This window comes from Trachemys scripta, chromosome 2 (assembly GCF_013100865.1).
Source record: "Trachemys scripta elegans isolate TJP31775 chromosome 2, CAS_Tse_1.0, whole genome shotgun sequence".
Taxonomy (NCBI): Eukaryota; Metazoa; Chordata; order Testudines; family Emydidae; genus Trachemys; species Trachemys scripta.
The window spans coordinates 208,682,194-208,695,577 of record NC_048299.1 but is presented as its reverse complement, the minus strand read 5'-3'; the positions used below and the strand labels follow the sequence as shown (position 1 = coordinate 208,695,577).

At 42.0% G+C, this 13,384-nt stretch overlaps 1 protein-coding gene across 8 annotated transcripts in view; it reads left to right on the top strand.

Moving 5' to 3' along the window:
- The window catches only part of TRAPPC8 (trafficking protein particle complex 8), a 108,394-nt gene that overhangs the window by 73,963 nt on the left and 21,047 nt on the right, over positions 1-13,384 (top strand). For all 8 annotated transcript variants that reach the window (XM_034762831.1, XM_034762829.1, XM_034762828.1 and 5 more), the window contains 4 exons: positions 983-1,079; positions 2,019-2,087; positions 2,224-2,264; positions 12,209-12,388. In XM_034762831.1, coding sequence (XP_034618722.1) covers positions 983-1,079; positions 2,019-2,087; positions 2,224-2,264; positions 12,209-12,388 — 387 coding nt within the window. The remainder of the gene's footprint in view (positions 1-982; positions 1,080-2,018; positions 2,088-2,223; positions 2,265-12,208; positions 12,389-13,384) is intronic.

The window sequence follows — 13,384 nt, the reverse complement described above, 5'->3', positions numbered from 1 at the left end:
GGTTTTTAAAGTTAATGTTTCTTGAGCAGATGTCAATGAGAGGATGTGTGAGGCAGGAATTCTGACCTCAGTAGGCTTCCACAGTCTCAGATAAAACATTTTTAATTAGTGTTTTAGATGCAACTGAATTGTGCAGAATGTTTTTATCATTCTTGGAAATGTTAAGAAAAACAGGAGTTGTTAGGCAACATTAAGTCTTAAAGTTGATTTAAAACATAGGTTTTGTGCTTCTGGCCCATGTGATGTGAAATATTTACCTAAGTAATTTTAGACATAGTGATATGGATAGAGTCAAAGGGTAAGTCCAGACTAGCCGCCGAATCGGCGTGTAGTAATCGATCTATCGGGGATCGATGTATCACGTCTCGTCTAGACACAATATATTGATCCCTGAACGCGCTCCCGTCGACTCTGGAACTCCACCAGGGCGAGCGGTGGTAGTGGACTCAACGGGGGAGCCGCTGCTGTCGAACCTCGGGTCCTCACGGCGTGGGAAAGTCGAAATAAGATACTTCGACTTCAGCTATGCTATTCCCGTAGCTGAAGTTGCATATCTTACATCGATTTCCCCCCCCCCGCCCCGAGTGTAGACCAGCCCAAAGTGTCCTAGTGGATAGAAAACTGGACTGAGAATCAGCCGGCCTGGGTTCTATTCAAACTCTGCTGCTGTCTTGCTGTGTGACACGTCACCTCTCCATGCCTCTGTTTTTCTTCCATTCTTTTTCTTGACTGATTATTTAATTTGAAGGCTCGTCAGGGTAGGGACTTTCTTGTTGTCTTTGTACAATGCCTAGCACAAAGGGACTCCAATCTATTGTGGCCTCTGGATATACCTGTATTACAAATAATATGGATTAGGGCTTTCCCAAAGATGCCAGATCTCATAGGTTTTGAAATAGGGTTCTTCATTTCTAGAATAAAAATTTGCTCCTTTTGTCAGTTGGTTTAGATTGGCATAATTAACTTTCTCATTCTTATTTAGAGTGAAGCTGGTGTTAAAGAATTTCATATAGTACAAGTATCAAGTAACAGCAAACACTGGAAGTTACAAAAAGCTGTAAATCTCTCTGAAGACAAAGGTTTGTATTTTTATCAAGTATATGTTAGTCACTGTTCTGTTTTGGCAAAGAACAGTTAATCTTATGCGAGAAGTCATCAGATTATACTGTTTAAATCTACTTGTTTTCTCTTGTCTTTTTTTTTTTTTAATTTCTTGTAATTCTGTTTTTTACCATTTCAGAAACTAATTTGTCATTATCATTAAAAGACATTTCTGCTCTACCAATAAACTAAAAATCCATCAGTATACTGAGAGTTCAACCTAACTGTTTGGATTGGTTGACTAGTGGAGTTTACTTCTCAGATTCTGCCGATTTCCATCGCCTTGCTTCCTCTGTTATATTACATCTGTTTATTTTTATAGCGGTAGAATGATACTTAACTTATTCGGTTATCTATTTCCTTTATGTATTTTTAATTTAATCTACTTCAGTTTACACAAATTTACTTTATCCATACCTGTAAAATTGGCTCTTTGCTTATTTGAACATGAGTCCAAACACCTGGGCTTCCTGTTGCACTAGAATAATGGCCAGACCAGTCAGACACTACTATGCTGTAATTGTTTCCTTTCCCATACCTGCTCCTTCTTTCTCTACTCCAACACGTTCTACTCCAAGTTAGAAATAATTAGAGGTACAAATGGAAGTCATTCATTCACTGATTGATATCATTATCTGTATACCAGATAATTATAGCAAGATGGATTCTTTGTATCTATTAGCAAATAAGATATAGAATCCAAGTTAAGTAAATTCTATTATAGTCAGTTTTTGAGACAAGTAACTTGTACAATATTGGTTCATGAGCAGTTTCTAAATACTTAGTCTCCTATGTGCATCAGGCTTACAGATTGCAAATACTGGTTTTGGGAGGTCCTCAGGTGCTATGGGGTGGAGACCATATAATCATCTAGGTCAATGGGAAATACATTTTTTTTTTCAACATCTTTCTTTCAGATTATAAACTTGCCAGTAGAGAGAGAGGAAAGCTATGCTTTAAAGCAGTAAGATGCAAAAACTCTGGAGGTATGTTCACTTAACTTTATTGGACATTGGGTTTGGATGGGATTTTCAAAAGTGTTTGACTTCTATGAAACTTAAGTCCTCATGTTGTGACTTTGCATGCAGATGAAGTGACACTTCCTTTCTTTCTGTCCTTTAGAAAATTACACATTTGCAGACATTGTCTTTGGAAATGAGCAGGTATGTAAATTGATACAACTTAATACTTTGTCAATATTCTTTCAGTGTTAAATACCTGTCTTGTGCATATGACCCAATCAAAGTCTTTATTGCCCAAGAAATACCTCCATATGTGGCATACAATTATCTTCATGTTTGTGCTAGTATTTTAAAAACACAAATTCTTGTACCCTAAAGTCCTTTCTCCTTGCTACCTCAGTGTACATAAACATAATAAACAATATGGACATTGACAATATGGGAGCATGATCCAATGGATAAGGTCTTGGATAATCTGGAGACCTAAGTTCTATTTCTGGCCCTGCCACTGCTTTGTGGCACTGAGCAGTTCACTTCACCTCTTTCCCTTCCTACCCTTTCAGTTTTTTCTGTTTAGATCATAAGTAGTTCAGTACCTAGGATAGGGAAAACCTAATCTGTTGTGGCATCTAGATGTTACTGTAATAGAAATAATAAAAATAACTATTAAATTTGTTGATGGTTTTTAACATTTGTTCTGCTCTCACATGTTACTGTAAAAAGTATATGGGTGAGGGGAGGAGGGGTTCCATGAGTGTCTCAGTGAATTCCAGATCTGCTTGTTGTGTTGCAAGTAGACCTCTTCCCTAATTGCCAGTCCTACAAACCCCACCTATCCCAAAAAAGTCATTTGTCTTGTGCATAATCATTAATAATAAAGATTTCACAGTCAGACATACCTGTGGAACTTTTTGTTTTCAATGGGATTGTGTAGGTATATTTGGAAGAATCCATATTCTTTCATAGCCATTGAATGCTTATAGCAGAGGGGAGAGTTGGGGGGGGGGTGTGGGAACTGTGACTGAAGTAGCCCGCTGACTCTGAATGCAAATGGAGAGTAGGTCTGTTGAGTTAAAGGTGCTAGTTTTATGTACACCTCTACCCCGATATAATGCGACCCGATATAACGCGGTAAAGCAGCGCTCTGGGGGGCGGGAGGGGGCTGCACACTCCGGCGGATCAAAGCCAGTTCGATGTAATGCGGTTTCACCTATAATGCGGAAAGATTTTTTTTGGCTCCTGAAGACTGCTTTATATTGGGGTAGAGGTGTATTTACAATATGGTATTGTCCGGATGATGATTGGGGCTTGCTATGTTAGGTGCAGTATAGAGAAGGTAATGTGTCTGTCTTCAAAATCACTTTTCAGCATAGACTTTTGCTTCAAATGTGACCACTATAACTAAATTTTTAAACTGTTGTGCCTTCTTACATTTTTTTTTTTTACTAGCTTGTATACCTGACACTTCCCCAAGTTGAGATTTCACTGATATTGCTTGTTAGATGCAAAAATACCGTGTGTGTGTGTATGTGTAACATTGGTTTAATCTTGCTTTAAATGCACAGTATATCTGACCCTTTCTGTTTCTGATATTACTGAGCTAAGAGTGTATCTGATGCCTTCAGTCAAATTGACCATAGACGAGCCTAATTTGCTCCCACTGAAGTTGGTGGAGGTCTTGATGATGACTTCAGTAGAAACAAGATTGAACACTGATACAAAGCTTTAGAGTATCTGTGTCAAAACCAATAACAGTTCATACTGAGACTTCATAGAGCAGTTAATATTTGCATGTGTATATAAAATAAGATTTGTTTGACTTTGTATGTAGTTGAAAGGCAGCACATTCTATAGAAGTAACTGTAAATGTGACTTTGAAACTTCAAGATGAGAGCACTGGTAGACATAAAGTTGTTCTTTTGTAATTTCATATGATCACCAGTGGGGAAACTCATAAAGTGCCTTTGTTTTTTTTCTTTACTTACACATTATAATTCCAGTTAGTAATTTTCTCTGCCCATCAGATAACACCTAGCTTAATCTGTAGCACCTGATCCTGAAGTAGCACTTTCTCTTGGTGTCTGCTAATTTAGTAGATCATCTTTGATTGCATCTGATTACAGATGAAACAAGATGCTGATTCTGATCTTGAAATAAGGGTTAGTCCGTTTCTCTGCATTTTAATATTTTCAACTAATCTGTTACAGGGAACACTGAGATTTCTCTTTGAAAACATGCTGATATAGTTGAAAGTTTTTTATTCTCTTAGGAACGTGGGTAGGCTTGGCTTTCATCTATAGCAAACTGTTCCAGTTCAATGGCATTTTTGTAGATTTAAAATACTTAATCATAAAACTTAAACTATTAAGACTCTCTCAGTCTTTCACAATCAAAGAATGGAGGGCTTGCAGTGTATATTCTGGAACAGAATTTTGTACCATTTACTTGTCATTCACAGCAGGTAAAACACAAGCATCTAATTGTATTTACAATCTTAGATATCAGTTATTCTGCTATAATAAGTAAAAATTAAGTTAACATTTAGTCAGTTCTCAATGTATAGATGAGCATTCATGGAAGATAAGCACATGCACTTAAATTGTTGCTTTTTAGAATTTTGGCAAACTAATGCTACTATCCCAGGTATGCAAGAAAGGAAAATGAGTTCAAAACTGCACAAGATATAGATTCTGCATCGCCACTAAGTTTTGTGCAGTTCCATGTGACGTTATGTGAACTAACTTACATATTTGCCATAGGATCATAAACTTCGTCTTATGGTCAATACCATACCTGCCCCTTCCCCAAAGTCCCCGCCCTGACTCCACCCCCTCCCCTGAACGCTCCACCCCCCTGCTCCTCACGAATCAAATGTTCGGAGAACGGAGTGGTCTCTAGTAGTCAAAGACCCTTCTTCCCTGTCCCCTCCAGTCTGTCTATCCTATTGCTGTCTAACCCGCCCCAGCTCCTCATCTGATTTCAACTGCCCCCCACTACCGCTCTGGATTCCTTGTCCCAGTTTCCTGGTCCTGTCTCACTCTCCTCTCTCTGCGCCCCCATCCCTCAGATGGGATGTTTGTTCCAGACTGGCAAAATTATAAGGCTTCCCAACATTTCAACACTTCCCATTCTAAATTTTCGGTAGCTTAACTATAGGCTAGTTCTGCCTACAACAAAGCATATTCAGAACTTCTGATTAAAGGGATTATAAGTGTAGCAACCTCCATCATAGCTAGTCACCAAAGATTGAACCCGAGCCATCCAGACTTAAAAGCATGAGCTTCTACTATTTGAGTTCAAGGTATAATTCCTTTAGCTAGTAGCTATACAGTTATCCTCTAAAAATCCACCAGAGGAGGGCACAAAACACATGTTGGACAGTGAATTACAAAAGTGCCAAATATTATTATTAGACCTGCAGTACTTTTCACAATGAACATCAGCGGGGGATAAACTGGGAGTTTAAGAATATTTGGAAAACAATTTTAGAATAACATTCAGTGCTGTGGTTTAAAACGGGGGAAAAAAAACTGTTAAAACTCTAACTTAGCAGCATTCAGTGTTTGGGAAAAAAAAAAAAAACAACTTCTAGGAGGGATACAAGTTAAGAATGTTGAAACAGGAAAACGTTATGCTTAGTTACCACTTGGGCAAGGCGGTGTGCTATGTAATACTTGCAAGATTTCACTGTAATGTTTTACAATATATAGCAGCGCAATGCTGATTCCATTGATACTGTTGAGCAATTCATGCTGATTTTATTTCAGCCCACATCTTAATAGTTTTGAATATAAGATCACAATTTTCAGCTCAGTTGGTCTGAACATGTAGAGCTTTAAAATTGCTATGCTCTAAACTGTATATTAACTACAGTTTTATAAACCTGCATGTCAGAGAACTGTGTGCCACTACTACTAGACAGTAGCACAAGGCAATTCAGTGTGAATCACAGAAATGTAGGACTGGAAGGGACATCAACAGATCATCTAGTCAAACCCCTGCACTGAGGCAGGACTGAGTAATAACAACTAGACCATCCTTGACAGGTGTTTGTCTAACCTCTTAAAAAACTCCAATGACTGCTATTCCATTACCTCTCTAGATAATTTGTCCAGTGCTTAACTACCTTTACAGTTAGGAAGCTTTTCCTAATGTCTAACCTAAATCTCCCTTGCTACAATTTAAGCCCATTGCTTCTTTTTCATGCATGTCCTGAGTGGGACGGGGGTGGGTCCAGGAAGTGGGATTGGGGGGAGGGAGGTCGAGGGAATCAGTGGGTGTGTGCAGACGGACCGGGGGAAGCAGGGTGGACGAACTGAGGGGGACAGGACTGGGACTGGGGGAATCTGAGGGGGATGGGACTGGACTGGGATGGGGGGAGTAGGGTAGGGGCTGAGGGGAGCATGAATGGGACAGGGTAGAGAGAGCTGTGTAGAGTGGGGTGGGGGAGACAATGGGGCTGGGGAGGGTCGGGGGGTTGGGGAGAGGGACAGGGTCTGGAGGGGATGACGGGAGCAGGACTGGCCTGGGGGGAAGTTGAGGTGCTGGGATTACGGGGGAGGCTGAAGAAGAGATTTGGAGTAGGGCAAGGCTGGGGGCAGTGGGTTGGGGGTGGGAGGTACGGGGGAACTGCAGGGAGGCTGAGGGAACAGTCAGGGTGGGGGCTGAGGGCAGTGGGTTGGGTCTACACTGGCACCTCTTAGCATTGCTGTGCCGAGTGGCAGACCTGCACCAGCGGTACACTGGCGATGGAAGAGTCCTCAGTGGAAATGCAGACTTCATGACACGGACCCTCCTCATCACTTCAAACCTGGCGCTGCTCTGGTCAGTCGCTAGGCTCTTGTCGCTTTCAAACCCATGCAGGGTATCTGGCTCTTTTTCAGTTCTCAGGTTAAGAAAAGCCTCTGCATTTTGTGAGGGCTTCAGCATTCACTTCCTACTTGACAAACTGCCTGACACAGTGCTCCCAGGGCATTCATCTTTATTCATTATTGGCAGGTCCATCGGATTAATGAGCAACACAAGGGGAAGCAACACAATGGTGTCATGGATTTTTAATTTTTCAAATCACTTTGGCCTCAACAGGGATAACAGCAAATCTGGACAGAGCAGATGGGTGTCAGGATGGGTTTGCGGGATTTTTTTTTTTTTTTTTTTTTTTAAGTGAAAATGTTTGGGTCTGAGCAAAGGCTGCAAACTTCCCTTTGGAAACCTCTGCTGATCTTTTGCACCAGGGGCTAACGACAGCCTGGAATCTGGGACAGATTTCCACATCCATGCAGGGTGAGATGATCGGGGGGAGGGGAGGGACTGTGGGGGAGGCAGAGGGAACAGGGTCAGGGGGGCTGAGGGCAGTAGATTGAGGGTTGGGGGCACAGGGGGGAGTGCGGGGGAGGCTGAGGGAACAGGTCAGGGTGGGGGCTGAGGGCAGTGGGTCTGAGGGGGTCTCCCCCCCCCCAGAGGGACCTGCCAGGGGGCCAGGTGAGCTCAGCAGTGCTTACCTGGAGCGGCTCCCAGGAAGCATCCAGCAGGCAGGTCCCTCCAGCGCGGCTGCCCTGTCAGCCCTTTTGGGTCTTTAAATAGCCGTCCAGGGGGAAATCCCGGACATTTTTAGCTTTTTACAAATTCTCCCCGGACAGCTATTTAAAGACCCGAAACCCGGACATATGGTAACCCTAATGAAGGTTCTTATTTGAAAATTTAGCAAATGGATGATTGGCATCATGGTCCGACTGAAGGTGGGAGTTGACCTTACAGTGAATGAGATATGATACATAGAGTTGTGATAGATTGTATAGAGCTTTAAAAGTGAAGACAAGCAGCTGTTGGATGTGATAGAGAAAAGGGGAGCCAGTGGAGGGATGCAAAGAGAGAGGTGACATGAGGAAAGCAACATGCAAGGAAAATTCTCTTTGCAGAAGCATTGAATAGATATCCTTGGGACAAGATTGCACTTGTCCAGACCAGAGAACAGTGTGTTGCCGTAATTGAGATGTGAAATGAGACCCTGGATAGGGATTTTAGCTGGATGGATGGAGAGGAAAGTCATGTCTTTAAGTCTTATTTCTCAAGTCTTATGCAGAAAGAATCAGCAAGAGTTAGACATAATGTGGAAGTCAGGTCCTAGAGAGAGATCAGAGCCTAAGGTGAGGCAAGATTATGTATCTGAATGACAAGCAGAAGTATTGGGCTAGGGGAGAGGGCAACTGCAGATGGAGGTTCAGGCTGGGGAGTTACTGGGGGAGTTTTGTGATTCTGCCCCGGGGGTCAGTTTGGGAGAGAAGATGGGGACAGCTGGGAGTGTGGGGAAATTTAAGGGGGAAAATGTAAAAGAGGAGCTTGATGGGGAGTAGTTGGGGAGAGAGGTATCTGGGAGGTAGCTGTAGAGGGGCCCTGTTGGAGGATTTCAGAGGCTGGTGGATGTAAGTGTCTGATAAGCTATCTTGATGCTGGCTGGATAGGGGTGGAGCCTGGGACTAGTTTGGGATCCCAATAATTTTCTGTCACTGCTTTGTTATACCCTTCCAGGCTGTTCTCCCCCTGGACTCTCTGTGGAGGAGGGGAGGGGAAAGAGGTCACAAGGCAGAGGCTACTTACTCAACAGGCACTATAGTGGCTTCTTTTGGCCATGAGCCGCAATTGCAACTCGCTTGCAATATAGCTCACTGCATAGATGTGAAAGGGTTGTTTAAATGTACGTGTCACAGATCCATGGCACTTTGTAGCCCTGACATTGGTGGTATGAATGGTATTGTTTGAACTTGTTTGTAAGGAATTTATGAAAATACAGTAATGTTGGGATATTTTCACAGTCAGAAAAACACTAAATTGCTTTTAGCTAAGTGTTTGTGGAAGACAATAGATCTAAATCAGAATGAATTGGTCCACTTTTTAAAAGGGCATCGCTTCCAACATTTTTGTATTCTACATTGTTTTTCTGAGCCTCAAATTCCTAATGGTTGGGCTTGCTCCCTGCTGCTCAAGCATAGCAGATCCAATCAGTGGCTGAAGATTTTAACTGTTTGTTTTGCCAATTTCCTGTGGACTTCAGCTCTCTTCTGTGTTTGAGACACAGCATGCCATGTGTTCAGGTTCCTTTGTATTTACTTGAATGGCTGAACTCTCATGAGACTGGGACAAAAATGCCCCAAATGCAAAGCCTTGCTAATTTCCCCCCATTTTAGCACTGATCTGCTCAGTATGCAGGTATTTAGAGTTCTCCAAAAGGTGGCTTTTTTTGTCAAATTCTCCTGTGCCTGCCTTATCATGCACCAAATGACACTCTCTATAAAATTTAGGAGACTGACCATTCCCACCAGGCTGGAACTATGCCTTATCCCAGCATGAGCTTGGGTGGCTGAGTGGCAATAGAATTGCGGGTACATCTGATCACCACAAGAGAGTAGGGGGACCAGGAGGTATAAGCAGCAGTAAGATAGTCTCTGTGATATTTACTCAATTGTTTGTGTATCTTGTCCATTGTTGGCACAGGTTTAAATGGCATTCTTTAATCCGGGCTTTCAGTTATGTGAATACAAGTATTAAAATGTAAAAATCCAGGGCAGTTTCATAAAGTAGGGCCCGCAAAAATGGCAGGGCAGTATTTCTTCTGTCTGTGGTGTTTCAAATTTAGTATAGTCCTTGAGTCTCATCAGTCTCCTTTACAGGAAAACATTCTAGAAAGACCGTTCTCCCATAGACCATTACTTCCCCAAGCCCAGGGGGATCATTACTCACTCTCCCATGGTGTGAGTAATCTGCCAATACACAACAGCTAACAGCTTTGCACAAGGTAATATAGTTTGGGCATTTTGACAGACCTCTGAAGGGTAGGGATGAAGGAGTAGGAAGGCATACCAAATATTGCCACCACCTCCTTGTCCAGTCTTCTCCCAAGGACAGACTCCTTAGCTGCTACTTCATTCTCTGAAATTTGGTTGAAAACGTTCTGGAGTAAGTGATGGAATGAATATATAATGTGTGTGCGTGTGTGTGAATGAATATACACATACACATATATTCTATCCAACAACTTAAGATTCCCCTCATAATGACCTAGACCAGGGTTTGGGCCACTCTCTCCATCAAAAAGAACAGGAGTACTTGTGGCACCTTAGAGACTAACAAATTTATTAGAGCATAATAAATACAGCCCACTTCTTTGGATGCAGAAGTGGGCTGTAGTCCACAAAAGCTTATACTCTAATAAATTTGTTAGTCTCTAAGGTGCCACAAGTACTCCTGTTCTTTTTGCGGATACAGACTAACACGGCTACTACTCTGAAATCTCTCCATCAAAGTTCAAGCCTCAATTTGGGTATCATTAAGGGCAATGCAAGTGTTTTTCTTGGTTAAATTGATTGGGTCTGCAGAATGAAATTTGAGATGTTATTACCCCATATATAGACTTTGCAGCCTTAATATTTTTAATGGTGTTTTGTTTTTTTTAAGGTTGCTATTTTAAACATATAGGAAGTTGTATCCTGATTTCATCATTGGAACCATAGTATTGCTATCACCAAGAGCTCAAAAATAAGACTGGCCTGGGGGGGGGGGGGGGGGGGGAATCAGGAGGCCCAATTTTTTGGTTTTCTTTGCTTCTGGTTTCTAATTTTTTAATGTGTACTTGGGCCATAATTTCAAACTCTTCTCTAACAATGAGGGCTAAATTTTTTTTTTAAATGAAAATTGAGATTTTCATGCAGAATTGGGAAACCTTAAGGAAAACATCAAATGCAACCTTTTAACCATTTTGATGCCCTCGAGTCATCAGCAGGGCTGGAACCTTTAGCACTACAACACAGGCCTGTCTCTCTTGAGCAATGAAGTAACAAATAGGAGTAGTTAGTAGTTTGTCTTCCTCTTGAGAGCCTGGGAGGGAGGGCGAGCAGCAGTGCGCGAGCGGCAGCAGCGGAGATGAGCTAGGGCTGCCGGGGCACATTTTTAGGGGCGGCATTCTGGCGCCGGCCATGCCGCTCCTAAAAATGTGCCGCCCCAAGCACCAGCTTGTTTTGCTGGTGCCTAGACCCGGCCCTGCGAGATCCATGGACCGGTCATTGAGGAAGCACTGCTCTATATGGACCAGCCACTAGAGAGGGATGAGACCTAGATTTTACCAGTGGGTTTCACTGTGATTTGCAGATAACTGTAGAATCCTGGATTCAGTTCAAGGTTTGAGAGGGATGTGTTGTCCAGGGCTACAAATTCTATGTCTCCTTTCCCAGTCTTTCACCTAACATTTCTGCGTGCCAGTCAGGCTCCTTTTCTTATCTGGACTGTTTGTTTGGGTTCCAGCAGCGATGGCATTGAGAGCACAGGAGTGTCTCTGGTCTCCGTTCTGGTGTCTGGACCCCAGGAAACAATTGGTGTCCTGCTCAGCTCCTGCTGCCCAGACATTGAGCCTGCTCATTCATTCTGTGGGGATGATGTGTGCACAGTCTAGTGACCACATAGAAGATCTCTGGGGATGGAGTATGTTCATTGCTGATCGAATCTTTGGAGAAATTAGCTGACAAACTCTAACAAACCTCTAATGAGCATGAGTGAACTGTGATATTCAGGCTTATAACTTGGCCAGATTTTCCTGGGGATAGCAAACAGCACATCCTTATCAAAATTCATGTTTTTCTCCAAATCATAGGAGTGCTAGAGCTTCCCATAAAAATGGCTGAAATAATGTAGTAAGGGTAAAATATGGGTATGCACTACAACAAAAGGGATGTTCTTAATTCTGGTTAGCTAACTAGAGTTGGTTAACTTGAGGTAAAAGCCTAGTGAAGGCAGAGCAGTTGTAATGTTTACATGAGTTAGCAGGTAGTTAAAGCCTGTTGGGGAGTCCCAAACCATAATCAGTTCAATAGGGCAGGCTATCATTTGCAAGAGTGGCCACAGCCCCTCAGTTCCCCCTTGATCATGGGATAGAACTGGACCATCTCCATTCCTCTTTTCTACTCTGGCTTATTTAGAGCTGGTATGGAGTTAACTTCTGTGACACAGAAGGTGTGCAAAAGCCCACATGCATGACTGTTTTGCTTACCAGGGAGTTAGTACCGAGAAGCTCCACAATGGAGGAAATTCCACCTTCATAGAATAAACTTGAATCCGTTTGACATGTACTGAAAGCAAAATGTGTTGTTTTCTTACAGATAATCAGTTCAGCTAGTCCATGTGCAGACTTTTTTTTCCGAAGCTTATCCTCCGAATTAAAAAGAACACATGCACAATCAAATATGTTTCAAGGAGCTGCGAAACAGTCATTTGATGAGGCAGTCAGATTGATACAAAAATGTAGTGAGGTGGATTTGAATATTGTTGTTCTCTGGAAGGTATGTATGGTCTGTTTTCAGTTATCCATATAAGAGCATGATTAGTAGAAAATGAGAGCAAATGAGATTGTTTGTTTATATCTAACATAGTGTTGAGATGTACGCCTAATTTTCCAGACAAATTTTAGGTTTTGTTTTCATTAAACTTTAGTTTGTCTGAAAACAGGAAATTAAGTTAATTGAAACCACAATTGGGACAGTACTGAAAGTTATTACTATAACAACGAGTAATCAGGAACCATTTTTTGAAACATGTCTAGGTTTAAATGTGATTGGCTTAATACTTGAGAGATCCTGTCCCCTCCATATGTGCCTATGTTTCCTCATGGTGAATGAGGCTTTTTTTTCCCAAAGATAGTAAATCAAGTTCTGACTCCTTTGAACCTTACACAGCCAGCATCTTTAACTCTCTGAACACACAGGTAGACTCTCCCACATTTTGCTCACATTCTTAGAGGGTTTATTTGAAGTAATGCTCCCACTCACTTTTTAAAGGGGTGGCTCCAATTATCAAGTATAAACACTAAAAATGTATCAACATAAATTACAGTAAATCTAAATACTGTGTTTGGCAATATAAAATTCCAGCATTTGTTCGGGAGTCTGCATGCTAACTTTTGTATATTTTTTTCACCTCCACAAGGCACCAGACTGTTTGCACTTCGGTTATGGGAGAAATTGTTGAGGGTGAAAGCCTGCTGTTTTCCTCAGTGGACTAGCCCATACATGCAAGACATGTTAGACAGCAGTAGAACACTGCTGGATTCCTCCTTTAGGGTTTCTCTTCCTAGCTCTAGGGGCAGATTGTGGTTACAAACAGTATAGCTAAATGTAATAATGGCCCCCATTAGGGATTGTCTTCAGGGATTGAACCTGATGCCTCTGGATGTAAAAACTATCACCTCTACCATTTGAGCTACAAAAACATGACCTGTTACTACAGAAGCAATAGCAGAGCCATAAAAATCCTTATACGGTCTAGCCATTTGCAGATAA